Source organism: Sphaeramia orbicularis, chromosome 1 (genome assembly GCF_902148855.1).
Source record: "Sphaeramia orbicularis chromosome 1, fSphaOr1.1, whole genome shotgun sequence".
In the NCBI taxonomy this organism is placed as follows: Eukaryota; Metazoa; Chordata; class Actinopteri; order Kurtiformes; family Apogonidae; genus Sphaeramia; species Sphaeramia orbicularis.
In genome coordinates this window covers 29,559,510-29,586,498 of record NC_043957.1, presented here as the reverse complement: position 1 = coordinate 29,586,498, position 26,989 = coordinate 29,559,510, and the positions used below count along the sequence as shown (strand labels likewise).

The 26,989-nt window shown below is 38.7% G+C and overlaps 2 protein-coding genes across 3 annotated transcripts; one reads left to right on the top strand and one right to left on the bottom strand.

Annotated features, from left to right (window-relative positions):
* Nucleotides 1–4,827: 4,827 nt before the first annotated feature.
* Nucleotides 4,828–19,400, top strand: hap1 (huntingtin associated protein 1). Of its 2 annotated transcripts, none has more exons than XM_030134628.1 (14): nucleotides 4,828–5,270; nucleotides 10,086–10,162; nucleotides 11,014–11,130; nucleotides 11,609–11,703; nucleotides 12,225–12,333; nucleotides 12,480–12,558; nucleotides 12,659–12,789; nucleotides 13,293–13,367; nucleotides 13,460–13,671; nucleotides 14,377–14,600; nucleotides 14,773–15,114; nucleotides 15,968–16,156; nucleotides 16,885–16,987; nucleotides 17,727–19,400. In XM_030134628.1, the coding sequence occupies exons 1-14, from the start codon at nucleotides 5,069–5,071 to the stop codon at nucleotides 18,157–18,159; spliced, it is 2,388 nt and encodes a 795-aa protein (XP_029990488.1). In that variant the 5' UTR covers nucleotides 4,828–5,068; the 3' UTR covers nucleotides 18,160–19,400. The 2 variants fall into 2 exon arrangements, with proteins under 2 accessions (XP_029990488.1, XP_029990497.1); XM_030134637.1 differs by having other exon boundaries at nucleotides 4,829–5,270; nucleotides 14,377–14,595; nucleotides 14,777–15,114.
* A 2,785-nt stretch (nucleotides 19,401–22,185) lies between these two features.
* On the bottom strand, nucleotides 22,186–25,327 carry LOC115427026 (gastrin/cholecystokinin-like peptide). The gene is made up of 3 exons (XM_030145381.1): nucleotides 25,217–25,327; nucleotides 22,474–23,212; nucleotides 22,186–22,316 (listed from the first exon to the last, which is right to left on the bottom strand). The coding sequence occupies exons 2-3, from the start codon at nucleotides 22,733–22,735 to the stop codon at nucleotides 22,219–22,221; spliced, it is 360 nt and encodes a 119-aa protein (XP_030001241.1). The 5' UTR covers nucleotides 22,736–23,212; nucleotides 25,217–25,327; the 3' UTR covers nucleotides 22,186–22,218.
* Nucleotides 25,328–26,989: the final 1,662 nt, after the last annotated feature.

Below are 26,989 nucleotides of genomic sequence, written 5' to 3'. Positions count from 1 at the left end.
GTCTGAACCATCTCGACTGACCATGGTGTCATTTTGCGGGCTGTCATCATGGATTAACGTACCGGTATATTTACCATAAACTTCTGAATCTGTTTTTTTTTTTTTAAATGGCGGGTCACGCATTGATGACGCAGAGACAACTCTCTGACTAATCAGTGATCTGCCGTGTTTACATGTCACATTTTAGTATCTGTTCACCCATTTGGAACTCTGCCGAATAAGTACTTAAAAAGTAGTACCGGGTACCAGATTCCAGGTTCTCTTACGTAATGGAAACGCAAAAAGGTCGCGTTGAGCCGGTACCACGTACTGGAAATATAGCATATGTCTCTTTGAAGGTTAGCTTTTGTTGCATGGAGGATATTTTTAGTGTTGTAATACAAGTCACTTTAAAGACTTGATGAATAAGTCTTAGAAGTTTCCGCTCTTTCATAAATAAAAAATGGTTGCAAACCTTGCACGTGGCCAAACACTTGTCTCTAATCAGCGTTAAGGTCACAAAGTCACACGAACACAACACAAACATTCATGTGTCCTGGTGTTTTGAGAGACTTGTGAGATAAACACAAAGTAAAAACTTAAGCCTGATCTGAATGGGAGGTAGAAGTGATGGTATATGAACAATGTTTCAGTGTACTCACTGAAATGGGCTTTTTAGCTGCAGTTCCTCATTACACCTGAGCCTGAGTTCAGTGTTCATCTTTGCTATTCAGCATGGACACCTTAAAATCACCAACAGTTGTATATGTTTGGCATGTTCAGGGCTCAAAATTAACTTTTTGACCTAGGAGCACTGTGCTCCTAACCCTAAAAAGTTAGGAGCACAGGCTAAAATCTAGGCGCACCACTATTATATAAAAAATTTGGAGAACAAGCAAAACTCTTGGCCATACCAAGTAATATTCTTATATGTATTTAAGCAGTTAACAACCTAGAATAAAGTATTTGAATAGAGTATGAAAGAAAAAGCTTACATTGACACAGGTGCAAAACAATTGTCAATGTGTGGTATATACTTTAGTTGGTTCTTGGAGAAGAAAGACGATTCACACCATTATTTGCAACAACCAACTTTTTTATTTCATGGCCTAAAGGCCCTTAGGGGCCGTTTACACGGCGTTGGATTCAGTCGACTCCGGGAAGATTTCATCACGGATTAGCCTTCTGTTAACATGGAAACGGTGCCTAGAGTGCCTGAATCCGGAAACTTTTGATGCCAGGGTCCAGGGTGGAACGTTATCGATATTATATATACGATATCGATATAGCATTCCAGCTCCGTGTTAACGCGAGTCGGAGCGTTCCGGAGTAAAATATGACGTCACCGCATGCGCGCGCAGCCAAGAACCGCCAGTTAACCCACTCCGGGCCAGTTGGTGGCGGTAATGCGCCTCCAAGCTGGTTTGCCAGCCTCTATGACACAATAAAGCTGCAGAAAAAGAAGGAACAACCACAACAACAATGGCCGGTTTCAGAACAACATACGTGCTGTTAACTGTGCTCAGCTCGTCTGTCCAGACAAAGAAGTCCTGCGTCTTTGTACGACCACTCGCCATTGTTGTTTGTAAATAGTGTTGTCCGCCTCCTCCTCTTCTTCTTCTCCTCATTTAAAGGCTGTCTAAACCGGAAATTGTTTGTGCGCAGGCGCCTGTTTTACCACCACTGTTTCACTACAGCTCTACATCGCCAGCTACTGGTCTGGCATGGCCACTACAGCGTATTCAGCCGTCCTCGCGGACTCATGTTAACGCAGATCGTTATCATAGCGGCGGCATCTTAACGCGGAATGATTTTATAACGCAAAGGAGAAATCTTTGCGGAGTGTTGCCGTGTAAACGTACCCTTAGTCACTGTGGTCTACACCACGCCTGAAGTCAGGAGATTGTTTCAAACGTCGGTGGAGTTATTTGATCATTTTTGTTTATGCCGCGTGCGCACGCGAGGGGCGGGGACTAGATTTTCCGCTTCAGTCAGCGGGGCGTGGAGCTTGTTTATTTTCAGCTGACGAGTTACTTCTGCAGCCATTATTCTAGGCGCACGTATTAATTTTCGCTCAGTTTTTTATTGGCGCACCGTGCGATCGTAATCTCAAAAACAGTCGCACTACCGAAATTCTCAGGCGCATGCGACCGTAATTCAGTCGCAGTCACGAGCCCTGCATGTTTCACAAGCGATAGCGCCTTAGTCTGTAAATAATTAATGGACAGAGACACCATGGTATCATCCATTGGTTTCTGAAGTACTGATTTGAAGCCAGTAGTTGTTGAAGTTTAAGTGACCGTATTTGGGCAAAAGATTGGAACTATGGAAGCCCCAGAAGTCAGAGATGGGCTAATGCTAAGTAGTAGTTTACTAACATGGTAAAACAGTCAGCTTCATCAGACATTGTTTAACAAAGTCATATTACAGTCTTGTTAGTTGAACCCATTTACAGTCAAGCTTTGAGGAAAAATGGGTATTATAAATAAAACCAAAACTCTGAAGGTCTGACTTAGAAGGGGAACAAGCTGTGTGACAGCAACACCTAAATGGCAAAGTTTTACACCATAATAATGAACCAAACGTTTGCAGTAATGGATGGAAACATACATGTTTATTTACTTTTGCTTGTTTTGTGAAAATACAGCTAAATTCTGTGATACATTTGGATGGGGAGTTGCCAGTTCGTAACTTGTTTTTGTTTTTCTAGTTACAAAAATCTAACACAAGCAATGTTTTTTTAAATTAAAAATAATGTAAACTATCCAAAGTATCAAAAGTTTTTTTTTTTTTTTTTATTTAGCTGAACAGCAACATCAGTTTTGGTAGAAGTTATGCGTACGTCTTAAAAGGAGTGATATGTTGAAGTGTAGGTCTGCAGACATTTCTGGGAGACATTCATACAGCAGCTCAGATGTGGACGAGGAACTCGCATCATATTGAAATCTGGCTTTGAAATTAGAAATGTGAGCACTGTGTAATTGTTTTTTTTACAAGTCAGGACCAAATCAGTGGCAAATGACCTTTCAGGGTGTTCCCTTGGGTAAATATTTACCACCAATATCAGCTCTGTTTGCACAATTTAGACTTGGACTTGTAAAATGAAGCTTTGTAAACAAATATTGTGTATCTTTCTGTGAATTAACTTGGTTAATGATTTTTATCCAAATTTTCTTCAACTCTATTTTATTGCATGTTTTTTGTAATGAATGTCTTTTTATCGAAGGTGGTAATTCATTGTTAAAGTTTGTCTTTTTACTAAGATAAGGTTAAATTCTAATCTACTAGACTATACTGTTGATTTTACTATTGGGAGTTGACTCAGAAATGAAGGACTTAGGACTTGTTATTGTAGTCAAAGTATTGAGGCGATACTTCCTTGTAACGTCCATTTCCCCCTGCAATGTTTAGCGTCACTGTTGCATTACTGACTTATTAACTTCTAGTTGTTGAACCGTTTCTCTAGGTGGTGAAGTGACTTGCACGTAGACCACTTAAAGCACATGACTAACATAGGCTTGCAAAGACAGTGCTGAAGGGAATAGGGTAAGGCAGATGGTGAAAGTTGTCTCTACTGTCTCTTGCGTGCTGTATTTGACCTGGAAGGGTCTGTTTCTGTATGAAAAATTAATGAGAAAGTTAATATTTGATTGCAAGAACCTGCTGTTTCAGGGTTGCATCTGCAAAGGTGATTGACACGAGTAAACATGGGTCGATGGGATTCAGCTATGAAGCATTGTCAAGTTCACTGGGAAATTAATTGGACAAACCTTTATCTTGATTTTACACTGGCATGAAAACAAAATGACAGAATATTCAGTTGCTATATGTGATACATTTAAAAACACATTAAGCAAATAGCATAGTGTAGCATAACAACAGGCAACAAATTATATAACATTCTTCATCATAGGAGTGCTGAGATGTATGGTGATAGATGGAGGAGACCCCAGACTGTGTGGACCCTTCGTACTAACTGTTATAATGCTATAACATAACAGTTAATTACCAGCCACTTACTCTCATTGCTACTTCACAAAGCAATAACAATTCACCTATATAAGGACATGATCTCACTACAGACAGTAAAGACTGTGTCTTCAAAGGAAAATTTATTTTTAATTTCTGTTGAGTTTATTACATTTCAGGTTGCCCAATAAAATGGTTTACATTGTGCAACTGTTTCCTGCATTCTGATTAAATCATACATAGTATTATTTTCGGGGCCAAGTAAAGCCTCTATTAGTCTTAGTCTCTATTATACACAATGACATTGATTTTTTTTTTTTTTTTAAATGAAAGGACAAACACTGTGAAACTGCCAGAATTATAAATACTTATACAAATGCATTGTTATCAGTGCATGAAGAATTATTCTGTTTTTGGGGGAAATATGATGTTGAAGCAGGGCTCTTTTCTGTGCTTCTTTCTATTTAATCTGAGACAAAACACATTTTGTCTCAGACTGTGCTCCCTCCATTGCTTCCACCGACCCCCTGTGAAGTGGGTGTGGCTCTGTCTGCAGCAGTGTTACGCAGACTCTCTCTGCATCACTCTGGTGTTACGTATGTGTGGAGGGTAAGAGCAGCCATTGGCATGAGCGGAACCTACCATCTACCTCAGATTCACAGGGGTGGGTGGTCCTGATGCTGCATCACCTCAATCTGCATCAGCTTTCCAAACATGTTTTTCAATTGTAGCTAAATTGTTTACATCTTGTAGTGTTTTGACTGAAAAAATGGATTCAGTATAACCTTTTCTTGCTTATGCATTGGATTCTGCTTCCTCCTCCACCCCTCCTTTTCTTCCTCCCCTCTTTCCATACCCGGTAGTCCAACGTGGCCAGGTGAACGAAGGCAGGCATGACGACAGATGGCCCGTACAGTCTGAGGGATTATATATTAACACCAAGCAGCTCAGATTCTCTTGCACACACAAACATAGGTGTATACACCCACTCACGTAGGCAAGTGGATACCATTTACAGCGTCAACACACAGGCCAGAAGAATGATGCCAGGGACGCAAGTGGAGTGTCTCCACACAGCAAATACACAGTAGTATCAGGACAACAGGGAGGAATTTAACACATGGACGGGGAGACGGAGGGCAGCTTTTCTCCAGTCACCATGGAGGTCTGGAGCTCCTCGGCATCTGAGGAGGAGGAAGACGAGAAGAGCACTTTGACTTTTGAGGAGGAAGTTGTGGAGAACGGATTCCGTAACAGCAATATGAATAACAATAATAATAACAACAACAACAAGGAGAACCTTTGCAGGGAGGTGACCCAAGGTGAGATAAAGCAGTATGCGATGTGTTAAAAGAAAAAAAATCCAAAGACCTAGAAGGGCATGCAGACACAAATGACGTAGAGTGCATTGAAAAGACTAAAGAAGGAAAGTCATGTGTCACAGTCAGTGTTTTATTTGTTATTAAGCTATGATAATTTGTCTTTATTTTCTTTTGTGTGTTACGATGCATTTAATTCTCAAGGACTTATTTAAGTGCATTAATGTTCAGTAGGGTGCTGTGTAAACTGCAGAGTGCAGTATGCAGCGACATCATGCATGACACATCTGCAGAAGATTCCCATTGAATAAAATGCTTGTTTTTGCAGCTGCAGCCATTAAAGTCCTGGAGTTAATTACAAAACTGGCATAAGACTTGTCCAGCTTTTGTAAATATGTTCAGTTTTCTGTTTCCTGTTAGTGTGGTGAAGGTCACTGAGCCTGTACGTGTGTGTGAGTGTGTGTGTGTACATGTCCATATACGTCATAGAAGCATAACTGTTGTGTATATAAATGTAGCTGTGAGCATTATGTACACTTATACTACAGTGTTATTATCAGGTCAGTGCAATATTATTATGAAATAATATTTTTATAGAACATTTTTCATTTTGGATTCCTGTTCTTTGACATGTTTAACTAAGATTGTGAATTAAATGGTCAAATAAGAGTGATTCCAAATGCTATCTTAAAAAAGAAGGGTGCTGATCTGAATGTTTGTAACATTTTATTATTCAGTTCTTTGTTTTCAGGCAGAAACTACAGGTCCATTAACTGTGCTACTGGCCTATTTTCAGTCTTGGATTATTAGTTGTCTCTGTGTGTATGGCATATGTTTCAGTTCATTTATACTTGAAGACATGTTTTTTTTTTTATTAGATTATTGCTTGATCAGTTGACTTTTATGTTGCAGGTGAATCTTTGTTCAATTCAGATTGGGTTGTTGAATAATCATAGAGCGGTTAATGTGAGCAGGGTGTCTCCTCTGTTTCTCCTCTGTATGTATTGCGCAATATTTGTCTAATGGGCCTGTGGGTGGCACCTGCACAAATACTGCGACACAGGCACCCTTCCAGCACCCGGCTCTGATTTAAGTATCAGCACCAGTAACAAATCATTTTATTAACGACTTAATAGCATGAGCATTTACATTTTTAAAGTCTCAAAAACATCTTAACCATTTTAAGAATTACTTTGTGACAAATTTCAGATATCTGTGATGTTGTCTGGTTTGCACCTTTGAAGGAGAGGAGATAAATGAGTATCTTATTCTTAAAGGCTATTGACGCTCGTCTGATCCTCTGACCCATAACAGACGTCATAAGTATATCTAAGTCAACAAGGTTCATCCGTAGGAAGAGTTTTAATCTCCCCACTTCATTGTACCTGCCTGGATTTAGCTTAACCCAAACCCTAAAACCCCTAGCTGGCATAACAGCCTCTCTTTTCTTGATCCCCACTGGCAGTCGGGTCAAGAAGAAACAAATCAGGTATTTTGGCAGGTGATACTTGGCAGATGTACGGTTGACATGAATACTTCATTCAGTATTCATTCCAAAGCCAATAAGCCACTCTATTTGCAAGACAGCAGACTGCAACAAAGCATGATGCTAATTGCAGGAGAGTTAGACCTCACATCTAAACAATCTTTGTTAGAAATTGAATAGAAATATATGGAAATGAGGAGATTCTCAGTCACAGTTCGCTGCAGACTTTGCTTTTAGCACAAAGCCAACAGTTTAACTTAAGTACACTGGGACTGAGGAGGTTTAATGTAATTTTTTAATCAGGGAAGTTATTTGACTAACAGCACAAGGGGCTGTTTGGTGTTTAGGGAATCATGTATCTCAATGCAGTTATGCACAGTTTAAGATGTAATTTACAGTGGTCTAGTATGTTTCTTTAATGCCCCCTGTGATTCAGAGTCATTTAGTTAAAGTAAATACTTAACTAGTAAGATGCTGTTATCAGATTATGTAAGTATGTTGACTCTGTTGTAGATGTGGGTGTGTTGTGGTAGACCATGAGTTGCTTTACTAAAACTTCACAAGGGTTTTACGGAGCATGATAAATTTTTACACATTTAATGAAACAATCGCTTTACAGAGTAATTATGTATGTGTAGTTTTTTTTAAAGAAATAAATATAGTTAATTAATTTTAGATCAAGATTGTCTGAGAAAATGAGGAGGAGCTGTTTGGTGTGTGTCAAGTAATATAGCTCATCTCTTACAGTTATAGTTTTTCTTGCTGTATTCCCTTGAGTCTCTCCATGTTTCTCTTTCATGGACATATTGAAGCTGACCTCTACCTCATAGTCAATCACCTCAGCGTAGAATACACCTGATTTGTTACATAATTCATGACCAGCTATACTTTACAGTGCAGTAGTTCAGCTCAAGGTTAGTTTCTTTCCATTAGGCTAATTAGATACTAATACAGCGGTCCAATCCCACTGCTTTCGGGCCAAATTCAAGGACATTGATCTAATTAATTCACTATATAGTTAGTATAGTTAGTAGCGTCACATCTCTTTAGTGCAGCTTATCTACTACTAAAGAAAGATTACACTGCTGATTTAGTTTGTGGGCTATGCAGCATCACTCAGAATACAGAACTGCAGAATTTGACTTACATGTTGAGAACAAAAAGAAAAAAAAACAAACTGAAAAATTGAATATTTACATGCTAACTGACACTGAGACTGTTTAATTGGAACTATGTACTACACAATAATATACTACATTAATTCCAGAATGATTGTTGTATTTGTTCAACTTTTTTGTGAGTTTTGCATAACTCAAGTGAGAACAAAAGAAAACACAACCACAAAGTGATACAATCAAATGAAAAACTAAACTACCTTTCAGTGTTTGACTCTTTTACACTATCCTAAAAACAAACCAGTCCGTGACAATAATCGGTCAGTTTTAACTGCCGCAAGAAAAGGAGCTATTAACCTTTTATAAATCTTAACACTTGTGAAATTGTAGACATAATTGAACTATTCAGAGAGGTTCACATAGTTGCAGGTCACTCAGTCGTTGTTCTCACTCCATGGCGTATATGTCTCGCTGGGGTAAACACACCAGGTTTAGTTCCATTAGTGTCTCCTGTTGAGCTATATTGGTATCCAACAGAACGAGGTCCTTATGGGTGTCTTATCTGGTCTGAACAGGATCAGGCTAAGAGGATCAGTATCTGGATGACCACATGGAGATATTATGGTCTATAGCAGGAACTCACAGGAGAAGTGAGCTGCACTCATGTTGCTCATTCAGAGAAAATGTATTGTTTACACTCTGGTTTGTGTAGTTGGTGTTATTAGAGTTAGGGGTGGGTGTCAAGCGCAAAAATTCAATACCAGTAACCAGGGTTTTCCTTAGGTTTATGAAGGGCTATGTGCTGTGATGGCCTTTTGTTTGTTGTTATTTGACTAAAAATAATGCATCCTATATTATCAAAGGGAGGTGGACTCTGTCTGTGTCTCAGGCATCACACAAAATCTGGAAAGAGCTGACTGATGCAGTTTGGCATGCTTATGTGTTTTTGATCAAGGAAGAGACTAGCGAAAACGGCAAGTTGATAGGACAAGTATTTTGGGAGATATTTAGTAATTTTGGAATACAATGGTCTCCCAATGGCCAATCACGTTGCTATGTTCAGAATCATAGAATCATCACTGAAGTGGGTTACCTAGCCACAGATAAACAATAGGGCCACGTTGCCATGGGGTCAAATTTCATGTGCAGAAACAGACATGCCAGCTGAGAAGTTAGTCAACTGAAAATGCCAGTGGAATTTACCAAGAAATTGAAGGAATAAACTGTATCAGAGGATCTAGACCCCATGCACTAGTTTTTATGTAACTGTAGACTAAAAAATAGCTCAAAGAAGTGTGAAACAAATCTGACCACATGAATTCAACATGAAAAATTCCAATTTTCCTCACAGATACCTGGTTCCTAAACATCAGCATTTTAATTCACCCAAAGCAGTTTTTTTTTACAACCCAAAAAATCTAACTCACTTAAATTGTCTGTTTTAGACTGAAGTTGTGAGTTTTAGGACCCTGGAATTTTAACACATAAAGCAGTTTTACAACATTAAAAATAAGCCTATTTACAACAACTTGAAGTTGTTTGAGCAAAATATAATTCCTAAAAATCTAAAAGTTATGCTGCATATCATGCATTGGTACAAATGAGGTTTCCTGTATATGTACTGGAATTTGGTCTCAAATATGATGCTTCATATTATCTGAGCAGTTAAGTTATGGTACTAACAGTATTTAAAGTTTGCATCCAGTGCTAGTTACAGGTTCATGATATATAATCTGCAGTTAGAACACATTATGGAGGCATCTTATGTTTTTAGATCAACATTATGCAATCTATGAAAATAATCCAAATAGGAAATATGTATAATCCATAATCCTTTGTCCATCAGAGCAGCTCACACACTAAAAGGTAACAGAAAATGTCATCAATAAAAACAAAGGTGATTTATACAAAGTGCAGTTAACTAAAACCACTACTGTCACCTAACATAATTACTGTACATAAAAACCATTTTATTAAAAAAAACAAAAAAAAAAACAGGATCTTTTATTTATTGATCTAATGCAGGTTTGTTCAATGGCTGGTTGGGGAACAAAAGGATAGGAGGTAGATCTCAGTCCAACCTCCTCCATTAGCTTCTCATTGTTTAGGGGTTGCCCTATCTCATTATATGTTTCTTTCCATGCTGGGTTGTTACAGTATACTGTGTGTTCCACCTCTGATTCCATTCATTAAATCCTGCTCTCCCTCCACCCTCAGTGTTGTGCTCAGACAGAGTGGGCCAGGTCACCAAGACGTATCATGACATTAAGGCTGTCACCCACCTGCTGGAGGAGGTAAGAGCGAGACACACAGCAGATGAACGGGATTACGGGGGATTAAAGTTATCTGCCGTCACTGTTTGTCACCCTTTCAACTCAGTTCAGTCACTGCCATCAGAGGAAACTGAACTATATAAAAACATCACTGGAAACATGATTTCTTAACTCCTGTTGTTTTCTATCTTTGAAATGTTTGATTTTACTTTATTTATTTGTTAATTGGAGGGAGTGTAGGTGACAGATCTGGAAAAGCATGCATTCCATTTGCGGCACAAAGTGGTTTTAGCCATTGTTAATTTGCTGACCATGTGCCTTGTTGAGCTTTTACGCACTCGGCTACATAAATGACAAAAATATACAGATCTAAATAAGGCTGTGTGATTTGGTGAAAAGTCATATTGCAGTTATGGGGAACAATATTGTAATTTGCAATTTCTGTCAATTTGTTTGCTTATGAAACAAAATGTACAATTATTGATCACTTTGACATGTGTATCTTTTAGACTCAAATTTACAAATTTAATTCAGAGTTTAAAAAAAACACAAAAACGTCAATGTGTTGCAACTTTTGTTATGTATTTTTTACACACTCTGATTCTATGCTTTTTGTTACTGAACATATTACTTTTACATTTGAGTCTGATCAACATACACACTGGATTTTGGAAATTGCAGCCTTTTACAGTTATGTAAATTGCACAGATGTCTCGATTCGATCAATTGTGCAGCTGTAGTTAATGAATGAATGAAAACAAAGTCCACAACAGACATGAAATAAAATAAATACAAGATGATATAAGCAATGCAAATGTGCTACTTTGTTATGCATTGTTGAGGAAAATAATTTTTTATCTATCACTTTTCAGAAAGAACGTGACCTGGAGTTAGCGGCGCGGATTGGTCAGTCCCTCCTGAAGCAGAACCAAGAACTAACAGCGCGAAATGAAATGCTGGATGAACAGCTTGTAATCGCAAAGGAGGAGGTACAAACCAACAAATACCATGTGTCGCATACATGCCATAAATCAGCGTTAGGGTGGTCCTTATTTTTTAAGTTTTTGTTTTTAAGTCTCTGACCCCTTGAAATTAATTCCTATCAGGAGAATGTATTTTGACATTTTTGGTGGGATTCTCAAAAAGTTTACAGGTAGCTCAAACAGGTTGAAATTTAAGGTGTTCATAATTCTTTGTGAAAAATCAGCGACAGGTATCATGATAGTGTTTTTGAGACTTGATCTCAGAAAAAGTGGAATATTTTAACACTTAATGAGCAACTGCTGAACAATATTTAAAATGTATGAAAGTTGGTCTGTCTGCATCTTAGGTCAAACAGAACAAATTTTTGAGGTCAGAGCCAGAAAACTTTAAAACTTTTGTGAACTTTATTTTTTGGCTCTACGTAAAGACCACCCTCATCAGCATGGTGTTGTAACTGTATCTGTTGAACTGTACTTTTCCTAGATTGCCCAACTGCGTCATGAACTTTCTATGAGAGACGACCTTCTTCAGTTCTACGCAAGCACTGAAGAGATTGAGAACGCTGAAGCGCACTCGCCGTAAGTCCAACAGTCATGCAGACAGTCTGAGGAATGATGAAATGTGTAGCTCCAGAAATACTTACAGCATTGGCAGCGCTTTGTTTTAAAGCAGATGGTGGGTTTATGGTTGGGTATAAAACTCTGCATTTGACCTTAAAATACTTCTCATTTTGTCTCTAAACACATCGAGGAAAGTCTCATTACAAGCTGCAGTTCATGTTTTAGATTCAGTGTAGCACCAACTTAATTAATAGGATTAATGTTGAAGTGTTGTTATTACTATTATAATACTATTATGAAGCAAAACACAACATTTGCATTTGACATTTTACTTTGCTTTGAAGTTTTTTTTATTTTGAATATCTTCATGATGGAGGGTACTTAATACTGCACAATGACCAGGGCTGATATCAAATTTCCACTGATTATATTATAGATTTAACCAAATGTTTTTCACACAAAATTTTAATAATTTCTAGCATTTTTGTTCCATAAGTAGGATAAATGTAAAAGTGTGGGTAAATATGTTTTTTTTCCAGAATGAAAAGGAATGAATCATGCAGCTCTCTCAGCAACTTCGTCCATTATGACTTCCTGCAGAAGAAACTGAAAGGTTTAGAGGAGGAGAACCGCAAACTGCGATTAGAGGTATGCAACAATCTACTCAAAGAATGAAATGATGCATCCTTCCTGGCATTTACTTAAATTAGATGCAGTGTCTTGACATATATGAATATTGTAAAAATAAGGACCTTAGTTGTAATGTTTGTCTACAAAATGCTGATCATTTTTAGGCCAGTGAACTCACCTCTGAGACGACAGACTATGAGGAGCAGGAGCAGGAACTGATGATGGTGTGTGTGGAGGAACTGTGTAAGTCCTACAGGCAGCTGCAGTTGTCTTTTTGTTTTGTTTTTATTGTTGTTTTCAGACACTCCGTAACAGGTGCATTTATACAACTTGTGTCTTTCAGCGTCAGTGAATAAGCAGGTTGTCGACCTGTCAGAGGAGCTAGCACGGAAAGTAGAGGACTCCCTCCGACAGCAGGAGGAGATCAGCTCGCTGCTCGCTCAGATAGTCGACCTGCAGGCTCGCTGCAAAGGGGTAAACACACAATACACAATGTCCAGTCAAGTCACACTCAAAGAGGAGACATTATACAGTTATTATAGTGAATGAATACAACAAAGTAAACATAGGTGTTAAAAAGTAATGTTAACTGGAAAAAAATGACAATTTTTCAAACATAAAAACTAAATTGAATTAAAAATAAAGTTGAACTGCAGGCAAAATCCACTTTAGTTTCATTTACTCTAATGATAATGCCACATGATGTGTAAAAGTAACACTTTTTGCACAGTATGGGACCTTTGATGCATTTGATGTCATGAAATATTTCATCCTACATTTTTTCAGTTTATAAATCCAAGATTTCCTCATAATAGCTGAAAAACTAACACTAAAGCTAAATGAAAACCAAACTAAAACCAGTCAATTACTCAGAATGGAAATAAATATGAAATTTGTAATGCATTGTTATGATTAAAGTTTAACAGAAATACTAAATAAAATGAAAACTCAATGACATCTTTTTCTTTGTCCACTAGCTGACCCATGAGAACGAGGAGCTGAACCAGCACCTGAGTGCCTCCCGTGAGGGCCACATTAAACTTAAATCTGAGGTAAGACATGTCACATGCCTTTGACAGAAAATGAAAGTCCAGTGAATCCTTGTCGAATTAGAGTTTGACAGGTATGTCTCCCCCGTCTACAGCTCAAGGACCTGCAGGACAAGTACTCTCAGTGTGAAGACATGCTCTGTGAGGCCAGGGAGGACATTAAAAACCTGCGGAATAAGAGTCTGCCTAACAGCACGGTGCAGCGCTACACGGCACTGGCCTCAGTCCTGCCCATGGACTCTCTGGCAGCAGAGATAGAAGGCACCTTTCGTAAGGGTTTGGACACCCCAGCTCCCTCGGAGTACAAGTGAGTCTGAGGTTTTTATTGTCTGCTCTGATGCTGCATGTCACCGGTTTAAAACCCCTCTGCAGCTACAGAGATGAAGATATTGATAAACCTCTGAACAAATAATAAAATGGCCTATGTTTAGTCTCAGTACTGGGTCATAAGCTTTAGGTGAGTGGTCTGGGCTAAATGACTACTCTGATATCTGTAAGTGCTCCTTTGTAAGAGCCAACAGCCGGTTTTGGAACCTTGAATTCGGGTTTTTCTTTTTTCTTTTCAACATTTTCTGCTCCTGACATTTCTGGCTCTTCCATTTTTAAGCTGTTTGGCAATTCGTCTTCTTTAACACTCCTCACTCTGTCCCTCCTTGCTTATATTCCATTCTGTGTGGTCAAACGAAGCTTCTCTTTCCTCCTGAAAACTTGCAGTTTTTTTTGCTCTTCTCTTTTTGAAGATGGACTCTTCTCCCGAACTCAGTTTTCTTTAACTTGATTCTTCAGATTGTCGTTTTGACCCTTTTTATTCTGAAATGAATTCACTGCTGTAATGTGTTTTTCCATGTTTGAGTGGTGACTGTAGATTTGCACATTTGCAAAAAGAAATAGCTCATTTAGTTTTCCTCCTTGAAAATGACGGCACTTTTTTGTCTTGCATAAACTGTTTTCATGTAAATGTTTACAGCCCAAAAATGAACTGCTGCTGTATTTGTTTTGGTTTTTTTTGCAGGAACCATCCATGGCGTGTGTTTGAGACTGTGAAGGTGGTCAACAAAACTGGGAGAATGCGTTCTCGGTGCCACTCCCCCGGGCTGCCGGGGTCTAGTCCCGGGTCCATTCGCTCCAGTTGTACTAGCACCCCTCGTACCAGCTACTATGGCTCTGACAATGCCAGCCTTACCCTGGAGTACAAACCCAGCCCCAGTCACACCCAGAAAGAAGACAACAGGTGTGTCTTTGAGTCTACAAACATGAAACATTAACATAAAATTAATTTATGATATGCTTCTGCCTCTATATGGGTAAGAATATGAAACTCTGAATATAAGTAACTCAGTGAAATGTAGTGTAACTCACATAATGTCAAAGCATCGAAGCAGTTGATCTATTATCATATCTTCTTGCTGCAGTGTTAGTGGGCCAAAGCGTCTGGGCCAGCCAGGCACACCAGGAGGCCAGGACCTGGAGGCCGCCCTGCGTAGTTTGTCAGCCCGCCAGCAGAACCACTCATCTGAGCGGCCTTTCTTTGATGTGGAGCGTGAGCGTAAACTCCGTGCCTTGGCAGGAAACTGCGAGGAGGGCGAGAACTCCAGTGGTTTCCTGACACCAAATGACAGCCTGGCCTCCAGCCCCGCAGCCTCGAGCGGCACCAACTACTCCAATGGCAGCTCAAGGCAGTCATGTGGCTCCTCAGGAGGGTCCAGGTCATACTTGCCTGACCGCCTGCAGATTGTCAAACCCCTGGAAGGTAAAGCCTGAAGAAAAATGGATCCATAAATTTGTCTAGGTTTATGTGATGTCTTCCTTATTGATCTCTTGTGCATGTGATCATCGCATCTGATGTTGGCCACTTAAAAAAAAAATAGGAGTAGTCAAACAAAAACATCTGATCTGAGCTCTAAGATTTGTAATGTGAACATATGTAGTAACTGTCTGCACTTTTAATTCAAGGTTAAAGGTTATCTCGCTTTATTATCCCTGTAAGGAAATTTGTTCTTCATTTTATCAATAATACACTCATGGTACCTAGCGTTAGCATCTGCACATAGCACACAACCAAGGATCAGTGACCTGCCATTGAAGGCACTCAGGACCCACTCCAGAGCTTCACCGTGGTCAGGCGCACTGACAGGAGAATTAACCTCTGTATACCTATTATTTAGGGTGGGGGAAACCTCTCACAGATTGAATTTGCATGTTGAGTCGTTACCAAACTAAATAGACATTGCTGTGTTTTTAGACATAAGCATCAGTAATAATGTTGCTACAATGGTTATGTGGCCTCAAGGCTTCATGCTCTTTCAAGCATTTCCAGTAACGATTACTCTTCTCAAATGTTTTTTTTAGTTTAGAAACAAATGTATATTTAGTTTATATTTCTAGCTACACACTGCAGTCCTCCATATTTCTGTGTTAGAAGCATCATGGATTCTGCTCAACATTTCCTCCTTTTTTAATGAAAATCTTGGTGTTTTTTTTTTTCTTTCTTAGATGTTTCTTGTTTGTTCTCTCTATCTCCTGTCATGATCAAACTGGGTCAAGAACTAAAATCGTGTAAGTTGACAACACATTTTAATTGTGGTTCTTTTGCTCTTGTTTAGGTTCAGTAACTCTGCACCACTGGCAGCAGCTGGCCAAACCAAACCTGGGGGGCATCCTGCACCCACGTCCTGGAGTCCTGACTAAAGACTTCAGGGAGCTGGAGGTGGACATTCAACACGTCTACAGCCTGAACGACCTGGAGGAGGATGAACCCGACCTGTCGCAGTTCACTGGAGCACACAGCATGGGTACGACTGCTCACAACTCCACACATCTTCACCACCTGTCATCCCCTCAACAGGTCGCTTCAAGTAATTCCTCGTAATTTAACCCATAAAGACCCAGTGTGACTTTTGTGTCAGTTCCCAAATGAATTTTTCTCTCTATTAAACCTTTTCCAAATGATTTATCACCATTTATTAGAATATTATCCTCTGCATTTTGCATTTTTTTAGAGAAAATTATCTAGTTTCCTATACTTAATTCACTGATCATATATATGTTCATCAAAGCTCAGAGTAAATTCAAAGGTTATTATATCAAAACAGAAAAAAACTGAAGATAAAGTGATTTGTTCAGTAAAATCTATCATTAACTGAACATAAAAACAAGTGTCTCCATCCACTGTTATTAATCAAACACCATGGGTTTTTCTGGTGAATCAATGTTGTAGAAGATGATGGTGTTTCCATGTTCACTATGGAGCCTCTGAACGTCCAAGTGGGTCATATCTGATGACCATGAAAAGATGATAAACCAGTTATTGGCATATTATGTATTGATAACATTAATGGATGAACAGGTATTAAACCGTTTAGATCAGTAGATGCATTTGGTCACCAGTGGATGTTTGGGTCTTTATGGGTGAAGTCTAATTCATGCTGTTAGTGTTGTTTCCAGCTTCATCGTTCCTTTAGCATCAGATTCATTTTCCTCATGTAGTTAAATGTGCTGTTTTCCCTCCATTATGTCACAGTCTCTCCATCTGGCCCTAACCTCCCTCAGACCTCTCCCACACATACCATTACCACCTGCCAAGTCCTCCAACCCTCCCTCCTCATCCCCTCCTTCTCCACTAGGTAAGACTACACACATGCGTTATTTCACCTTTAACGTCTTATTGAGTATTTGTTTGTTTCAGTCGGGTTTTTGCCAGAACTTCAGTGACCCACTTGAAAATCAAAAGCAAGGACTATTCAGTGTTCATTTAACCCAGATTTTAGGTTTTTTTCTTCAGCTTCAGTGCTTTTCTTCTCCATCTTTGACCAAGTTTTGCTATATTTACCCTTGCAGCGGCAAAAAACGTCTGTCGAGGGTTTTACTCCATCTCTAAAAGACGCCCTCAGGTCAAAGTAAGAGCCAGGTGTAACCCATAGACTCTGGAATGCCTGAAAATCATCAGTAATAAGGACGGAGGCACGATACCACTTTTACTTAACCTAATAACACATTGGTGAACACCTAAAGAAAAAAAAAAAAGTGAATTTGTTTTGCTCTCATTAAAGTGTCATCCAGTACTGTGCCTTTCCTTCACCTACTGACATACAGCTGTTTTGTAAAGTGTAAATTCTGCTCTAACCTGTTTGTGCAGCAACAACTAATTAACTGTTTTCGCATCAGCGTGGTGGCGCACTAACATGCTGTTTGTCTATCGCTTATAGCAATGACACCAGCGTCTCTAACATGGAATGCACTAACCAAAACTATTTACACTGTCTTGAAGCCGTCAGTGAATTTAAGTAATGCGCATGCCACACCTGCACGCTGCTGTTGGGTGTGTGTTTTTTGTTACTGATTTGCATTTCTTTGTGTCTGCAGCCTTCACGCTTTCGGCCTGCCAGTTTGTCGGAACTGTGAGCATGTGAACACTTCAACTCCATCCCACCAGCAGCACTTTGGCCCGGGAGGCTGGGCCACCACCGCCACTGTCACCGCCGCCACCGCTACCACCGCCACCACGTACACAACCACCTCATCATTGGGACTCGTACAGCTGCTGCATGAACGCGGCATCTCAGCCTCCCCCTATCCCCACACCCTGCACCGCCCCCACAGTAAACCTCTGAAACCTCCAATCCCCACAGCACAGAAAGGCGGAGGCACATCGATGGTCGAAGACAGACAAAGGAACGTTTTTAGCTTCAACTTGGTGGAGAAGCTGCAGAGTCTCGGGCTGCACAAAGTGGCAGCCTGGGGGATGAGTGGCCACGGACAGACACCGAACCGGACGTCAGCCCAGAGTTTGATATGAGCCGACCCGTCATTTACTCCTCCTCTTCCTCCTCATCATTCACCATAGTGACTTTGAATCAAGCCATGCGATTCCAAATTGTGCAGTTTCGGGGCCCTTCCTGCACCAGTATCTTGAAAACAAAAGCCAGAGAACGTGCTCGAGCCATATACTTGGGTTTTCTTAAGTGTCATAGTATCTGATAGTGTTTGATTCTACAAACTGTAATCCTCATGACGATGTGCTTTTGACATCTTCATCTCAGGACAATCCTCCAATCACCTCACTATTCAGCCTGTGTGACCGTTCTTATTTTTACACAAAAAAGAAACCACATAAAGGAACAAAAAATGTTTTCTACTGTGTTTTGTGGTTGTTATTTAACATATTTTCCCCTGTCACTACTTTAAAAACTAACCTTATCACCTGTCATTTTATTTAATTGTATATAACAAGATGTCATTTGGGAAAGTAAAAAAAATATATATGTGCAGTAAGTTATTGTTATATAACAAACCCAAGCAATGCTGTCACTGAAAAACATTGAAATGCACTAAATTACACTTTGGTCTTCCTGCTTATCGGCTGCTGTTCTGAAAGCATTGTGTACATACAGTGAGTATTTAAGAAGCACTGAGATGACCCAAACTGGGACAGATGATACACTGACTGAACTGAATAATGTTAATAATCATCCTGAGCTGTCTAACCCACCGTTTATCACCTGTGACCTGTTGTATCATGCTTGTATTTGAAAATGTCTGACTTAATTCTCAGCCAGACCTCACCAAAAAACAGATCAGGTTTGTTATGCTGCATCAAAGACAGAGAATGGGATTTTTTTTGTGAATATAATATGTGTATTTACAAGGCGGCTTCAAATCTGCTGTATTTTTTGTCGTCAGGGATTTCCAAACTGCTGGGATATAAATGAAGAAAAAAAATCATGATGGGCATTTAAAAGTCACAAATATAAGAAGATTCCTTATTTAAAGAAGTAGAGGAAAGGAATCATTGTAATTGTTATTTAAGCAGCATGTTTCTATGGAGTGTCTCTGTACAATCAGCTGTAGCAAAAAGGCATAGGATACTGTCGATTAAAAAGGGAAGAAATCATAAACATATGGTTATGATCATGTAACACTTTAATCAACCAAACCACTGTTTTTCTGCACTACTCTGTTCTGTGTTAGCATCACAGCTGTATATGTAGGTCTGTGTGTAAAGTGTACCATCTGTGAATAAAACTTTGCATTTCCATTAGATTTTTCATGGTGATGGAATGTAACTTTTACACAAATACTGCAATGAGCATTTCCATTCTACATGACACCTGCACTCTCTGCTGTTTGACTGCTTTAATTTAGTTTTAAGGTTCCATTTCTACACAAATGATACAAAAATGATCAGTACATAAATGATACAACTCCAATTCCAAAATGACATGAAAGTTGGGCTGCTGTGTAAAGCATACACATAAACAGAATGCAGTGTTTGGCAAATCTCATAAACCCGTAGTTTATTCGCAACAGGAATGTGCAAATGTTTAAACTGAGAAAATTGACTATTTTAAGAGAAAACTAAAGTAATTTTGAATTTGATGGTAGTTACATGATTCCGAAAAGGTTGAAAAATAAGTGATGTTAAAATGAAACTGGAGGAACATTTTACAACAAATTAGTTGAATTATTACCAGTCAGTGACATGACTGGGTATAAAAAAACACCTTAGAGAAGCAGAGTCTCCAGAGGTTCACCAATCTGAAAAAAATGCCTAAAAATTATGATTCAAACTAATATACCTCAAAGTACAGGTGTGCAGACTTTGAATGTCTTATCTAAAGTACATAATGTAAATATAAGATTCAGTGCTGGATGCCAGTGATCTTCTCATGTTTTCTGTGTACTGTTGTTCGTGAAGTATGAGTTTACGAGATTTGCAAATCATTGCATTTTGTTTTTGTTTTCATTTTCAAACTGTCACAACTTTTTTGGAGTCGAGTATAAGAAGCTAACAACACATTGTTAACCAAGGGCTTTGGGTCTTTTTGGCTTCTGAAGTTGGACCATGTTTCAGAGATCTATGATGTATCTGTTTAAGTTCACATTTGTTTGGGTCACCGTTCATCCTTAGTTTGTTCTGAAGTTCAGCTGGAATGATTTTGTTCTTGAAAACATCTCTCATCGAGGAGACTTCATCAGCTCCGAACAGTTCAGAACTGATGAAGTCTTTTGAACGAGGTGAACTTTGAAAACAACTTAGGATGTGTATGATAAGACCTCAGCTAAACTAGATGTCTCATTTGGTTTCATTCATTCATTTTCTGAACCCGCTTTATCCTCACTAGGGTCACGGGGGTCACTGGAGCCTATCCCAGCTACATATGGGTGAAGGTGGGATACACCCTGGACATTTTGCCAGTTCATCACAGGGCTGACATACAGGGGTTGGACAAAATAATGGAAACACCTTCACTTCAAGATGATAATGCCCCAATCCATACAGCTAGAATTGTTAAAGAATGGCATGAGGAACATTCTAATGAAGTTGAGCATCTCGTATGGCCGGCACAGTCCCCAGACCTCAACATTATTGAGCATTTATGGTCAGTTTTAGAGATTCAAGTAAGACGTCGATTTCCACCGCCATCGTCTCTAAAAGAGTTGGAGGGTATTCTAACTGAAGAATGGCTTAAAATTCCTTTGGAAACAATTCACAAGTTGTATGAATCAATACCTCGGAGAATTGAGGCTGTAATTGCCGCAAAAGGCGGACCTACACCATATTAAATTATATTTTGTTGATTTTTTAAGGTGTTTCCATTATTTTGTCCAACCCCTGTATAGAGACAAACAATCACACTCACATTCACACCTATGGGCAATTTACATTAACCAATTAACCTATCAGTGCACATCTTCGGATGGTGGGAGGAAGCCGGAGTACCCGGAGAGAACCCACTCATTTGGTTTCATTTCAATGAATGTCTAAATCTGGTACACAAGTGTCAAACATGTGGTCCAGGGGCCAAATCCGGCCCGCCAAAGGGTCCAGTCCGGCCCTTGGGATGAATTTGTGAAATGCAAAAATTACACTAAGATATTAACAATCCTTTTAGTTCAGGTTCCACATTCAGACCAATTCAATCTCAAGTGGGCAGGACCAGTAAAATACTACCAATATAATAACATATAAATAATGACAACTCCACATTTTTCTCTATGTAAATGTAAATATTTTCATGTACAGTATTTACACTAAAACAAAGTATAATTTTGCAAAAGATGTGAATAACCTGAAAAAATATGAACAACCTGAAATGTCCTAAGAGAAGTAAGTGCAATTTTAACAAGATTCTGCCTGTTACTAAATGTTTTGTGTGTATTTGTAGATCCACTGTTGATCTGTAAGTTCTAATGTACATGTGTAAATAATAAACTGAGGCAGAATATTGTTAAAATTACGCTCATTTTTTCAGTTTGTTCCCGCTATTCACATCTTTTGAAAGAATAATTTGTAGATGTAAATCTTTCCATACTGTAAATTTGCTTTTTTTGCTCTAAAACATAGAGATAAGTTTGGAGTTGACATTATTTACACATTATTATGTTATTATTTTACTGGTTCAGCCCACTTCAGATCAAATTTAGCTGAATGTGACCCCTGAACTAAAATGAGTTTGACACCCCTGATCTAGTACCACAGGAAAAACTGGAGAAAAAGTTCAAATCGTGAAAACAGATCTCTGCTTCGATACTGTCTTTTTTTCTTCTTTCCTATCACATTAATCATATTATGAGTCTTTATTTATCTGGTGGAAATAAAACAGTATATAAAGTCATTCAGACCAGCTCCAATATTAACATGCTCCCATAACACTTTTCATTCAGGACTGGAGGATGTTTATGGTTCTTTTACTGAAGTAATGCATCCTAATGCTACTTCCATCAATGATTATGAAATGAACACACACAGCTGCTGTAATCACTCTGCAAAATTCTTTATTTATAAACTTGGAGGGCTGTTGGGATGTTAATTGTACAAAATCTGAGCAAAAAAACCGTCAGCACTTATGAGCTGTTAAACGTTCATCTCTCGGCCCATTTCTACATCCCGGCGTCCGAAGTCCACCCAGCCTTGGTAGTCACGATCTGTCATGCACTCAGAGTTCATCAGGTCTGTGAACAAACCATTCCTACATGAACCACACACAAGCTTTCAGTTTACATGCAGATCTGAGCGTTTGTTGGATCTCTGCCCTCTCATTCACTTATTTTATTATCAAAGTAAATAATAATTAGACACAAACTCTCAGGTAAGCCTCACCCATCATACCTGAGATTGCTTGCATTATTTGTTTGGTCATAATCTCGCGTTCATCCTCTGACAGGTGTGTCCGTCTCGCCATCCGTGCAGTCTGTGATGGGACGTCCTGCCTGCCCAATGACTCTCTGACTTTATCTCTCCTGGTTTGAAGCTTGTGGAGGATATTTCTGTCATCAGCGTCTTCGGGTGCAGAGCGTTCAGGCGCCGAAGCTGTGGTGGATACTAGAAGTACAGCCAGCAGTGCAAACACTGCAGCTCCTTTTCCGTACATGTCTGTGCATCAGTCATAAAAGGTTTGGGTGAAAATAGCATTCATATATTATTCAGTACATGAAAAATCAAGATGAGGTTTACTCTACCTGTGAAGCAAGATGAGATATGTGCAGTGATCTCAAAGATGTGTGGGGCTTCTGTGGCAGATAGAGCCAATCCCACCCTTTTTATACCAGAAATATGGAGTAATCAATGTGGCCTAAAATCACCACCTGATAAGAGTGTTTACTATCAAGCTTTGGATTGACTGAGTGATAGATGCACTGGAAGGATGTGCGTAAGGGAAATGATGGAACAAACAGACTTATATGCTTTTCAGTTACCTGGAAAGGTCTTTTTTCTGCTACAAAGACAATAAAACAACTCAATATATTTGCATTGGAAATCCAATACCCCTAAGAGCCTTTTTCACCAGTGCAGGGGATGTGATGCAACTGCAGAACAAGAAGGTGACAACGGAAGACAATCGGGATTTCTGAGAAAAAAAAAAAAAAGATTTCGAATAACATCTTTTTTTTTCTTTGCCTGAAATTTGATTTTGATTTTAATAAAGTAACCAAAAAAAGTACAAAAAATTCAGAATAAAAACATTGTACATGTGCTATAAATGTTTGCATTGGATCACATTTGACCCATTGAAATAAATTTTAATCTGTCAGTCTGAGTGATATCGAGAAACACTCAGATCAAATGGAGTCCAAAAATAAAATAAGTGTTTTACAACAAAAGGTGAAGCAGTAAGGGTTATGAATCGTATCTTGTAAGTATTTTACATAATAAACTACACAGTTTCTGAATGTTCTGGCCGTTTTCAGACTTAAAAAATTATCATGAGCGTTATCTCGTCTCCTGTCTTAGACAAAACAGGTGATGTTTTGGTGTGATAGTAGATCATTTCTTATTTTGAGGGGGTTCTGGATTCTATGAAGGCAAAAAAAAAAAAAAAAGAACATTATATAAGGGTTAAGATGACGTGGTCAGATATCTCCACACATTAGCAGTAAATGCTTTTAACCCATAAAGACCCAGTGTTGCTTTTAACTTTTATAGCAGTTCCCAAATGAACCTTTCTCTCTATTTAACCTTTCTTAGTGATTTATCACCATTTATTATATTATCCTTTGTATTTTACATTTTTTAATGTAAATCATATATTTTCCTGTATTTAATTCCCAGATCATGTAAATGTTCATGAAAACAGAATGAATTCAAAGGTTATTTTATCAAGAGAAAACAGAAGTAAAACTGACATTTTCTGTAAAATATATCATTCAATATTATACACTGCATGTTTAACCATTAACAATGACAGCGGTTGGAGATGCTTGTTTCTATGTACAATTAATGATATATTTTGCTGAAAAAGTCACATTTCCTTAAATTTTCTCTGTTTTGATATAATGACTTTGGAATTTACTCTGAGGTTTTATTAACATTTACGTGATCAGTCAATTAAATATAGGAAAATACATGATTTACAACAGAAAAAGTACATAAGATAATGTTAAAATAAATGGCAATAAATCACTTTGTAATGGTTAAAAAAGTTACCTCTAAAATAGTTCTGGGCATTTTGGGTGAATTAAATAGTAGAAGTATAAGACACACAGTCTACGTGCCATTGTTTCTGTGGTGTTTACAGTAAACACTCATTCACACTTGTTTACATTGTAATGACCGGGTGGATGTCATTATCCTTTTCCTTGTGGTCAGAACTTTCCAGATGAATTACGTGCTAACATTTTAGCAAAAGTAAACAATGTGTGTGTGTGTGTGTGCAGTTTATACACTATAGATTTTCTACAGCGCTAAGAGGCCTGTGTTTTTTTTCTGCTACAGATTTCCCCTGATGGTCAACAAAGCAGAAGTGACGGTAGCAAAGCCCTCAAATACTTTCTTTGAGTCAGTGGAAGCGTAACCTGTCAGCTGGGTTACTGTTCCACAATGAGTTAGTGATAACTGCTTACTTTTCATTCATTAAATGTTGTGACAACAACACAACGGTGAAGTGACTTTGTGGAATGAACATGCATGAGTTAATGTCAGCTTCACCTGCAGACTATAATCCACAGGATGTTCTGACTAACAAAAGTTCATCTTAAGCCACTGAGCTTTATGAGCTGCAATACTTGATCCCTCAGCTTGTTCAAAGGTCATGACCTCAGCGGTTATTTTATCAGTCCAGTGATTTGGATTTGGTATGTTCTCACTAAGCTCAATCAAATCTGATAAAAGGCTCAGACTCTACAGGTTTCCACCTGTTACCCAGAATTAAATGGTGCACACCCAGTTTATCAGACAGCACCATAGCAGATGTCCATCACCCCCTTTTGTTTATCGTCCCCTGCATTGTTTGTTGGTGTTGTCTTAACTATGTGTGGAGAATTTTAAGCTGAGACTGTGAGTGAAACTGTTGAAAACTTTACTTATTGTCCTCAGACAAAAACAAGACAGTGAAAAACAAAAGAAACAAACTTACCGTGTGCAAAGTGTTGGCTGCGACTTCATGCAGAAAACACATCTGTGGTGGGTGTTACCCACTGGGATGCTTTTCAGAGTCCACTGTCAATCACCTCTTATTTGGTTATAACCACAATTAAAATAATGTTCCTATGAAAAAAGGTGTGTTGGTGTTTGTGTGTATTATAGTTGTGGGGAGGGTCACATTTCAGAACCATTTGTTATGTCATCAGTCATTAACCTTTCAGTCTACACCCTTTGCTTCGCTGGAAAAAAAAAAACAGATTAAGCTTGAGTAAGAAAGAAAACAGAAAGCAGTTAGGAGAAACCTGTTTGGTGTCATGTAAAACTATTTCTGGTTTCCCAGGCCTTCTTTTTATCTCACCGCAACATCTTCGTACTATGCAGTTAATGAAATTACGAATGTGCCGCTCACACTTTATCATTAATTAACTGACTGTTACAATGTCTGGCATCATGCGTGAAGAGTCTGGCTGAGAGGAGACAAACTATGACAGTTCAGTCCCATCATTTATCATCTGAACTAATGATTTATACACGTGTTTTCTGACTAATCTTACATGACACTGATGTCTGGTAACATCGCTGCGCCTGCTTTTGTTGAGATGTCACAGCAGTTGTAGACCAGGATGTGAGTGGTGTAAAAGCTAAACTAGACTCTGGATTCATTTAATCTTGAAATCATCTTTTTTATTACACATGCAAATTTGATGCAGTGAGTAATATCTAATATCTTAAACCACCATCAGTTCAATAGAGAGGATAGAGATTGGACTGTGTTTCAATTGAAAAAAGTCATGTAGTCTGGTGAGTCCAGACTGACCCTGTTCCAGAGTGATGAAGGAAAGGTGGAGAAAGTGATTACCCATCATGCCTAGTGCCCACAGTACAAACCTGTGTGTGTGTGGGGGGGGGGGTGGGGGGGCGGCAGTGTCATGACCTGTAGGATGCAGGTCTGAACCTCCATTATCAAAACAAGATATTAGATCAGGGGTGGACAATTAAGTTTCCTATGGGGCCACATGGGAAACTCTGACAGTTGTTAAGGGCCAGGTCAGCACACTTGCAGCTCTCCTTAATATATATCTCTCTATATATATATCTACTTTACTATAATACAAAAACAGTAAATGCAACAATACAATAACAAAATGAAAATGTGGAGCACAGAATACAACTATTTAATGAATATTCGCAAAAAGACTTTTGAAAATGTGCAAAACCAGCTCCACATTAACTTTAGATGAAAAACTATAAATGCATCCAGCTTTGTTTGTTTGCATATCACAGTTCCTTTTCTTTTTCTTTACCTCTGACTTCAGTAAAGAAAGACTTACAAGTCCATGTCTTGTTAAAAACTCTGCATTCAGAATCAATCATTCTTTTTTTGCCATTAGCTGACATCTTCATGGGCTGAAACTGACCAACAAACCAACCAATGCATAAGCTTTATGCAAGTACAGAAAGTATGTGCGAAAAAAACAGTAAATTAGCAGATCCTTCAAAATAAAAGCAGTGGCGTTGTATTGGTTACGTCTATTATGATGATATATATTTGCATTGACTTTTAATTTGCCAATGACATCATGTGGGCCATTTAGGGTCAGCTGTCAGGCCGCATGTGGCCCCCGGGCCTTACAATGCCCAGGTCTGTATTAGACTAACAAGATGAAGATTTTTTAAACTCAAAACTGTATTTTCTTGTTGCTGCTTCACTTGAATATGTGTTTAATGTGCAGAATAATGCAGAGTTTGCAAAATTCTCTAATCT

Excerpts from the sequence above, each read along its gene's own strand:
- hap1 (XM_030134628.1), top strand. The coding sequence starts at position 5,069 with ATGGACGGGGAGACGGAGGGCAGCTTTTCTCCAGTCACCATGGAGGTC. Across the intron at positions 11,704-12,224 it reads AACGCTGAAGCGCACTCGCC|AATGAAAAGGAATGAATCAT; the intron begins GTAAGTCCAACA and ends TTTTTTTTCCAG. Across the intron at positions 13,368-13,459 it reads ACATTAAACTTAAATCTGAG|CTCAAGGACCTGCAGGACAA; the intron begins GTAAGACATGTC and ends CCCCGTCTACAG.
- LOC115427026 (XM_030145381.1), bottom strand. The coding sequence starts at position 22,735 with ATGTACGGAAAAGGAGCTGCAGTGTTTGCACTGCTGGCTGTACTTCTA. Across the intron at positions 22,317-22,473 it reads AATAATGCAAGCAATCTCAG|ACCTGATGAACTCTGAGTGC; the intron begins GTATGATGGGTG and ends GTTTGTTCACAG.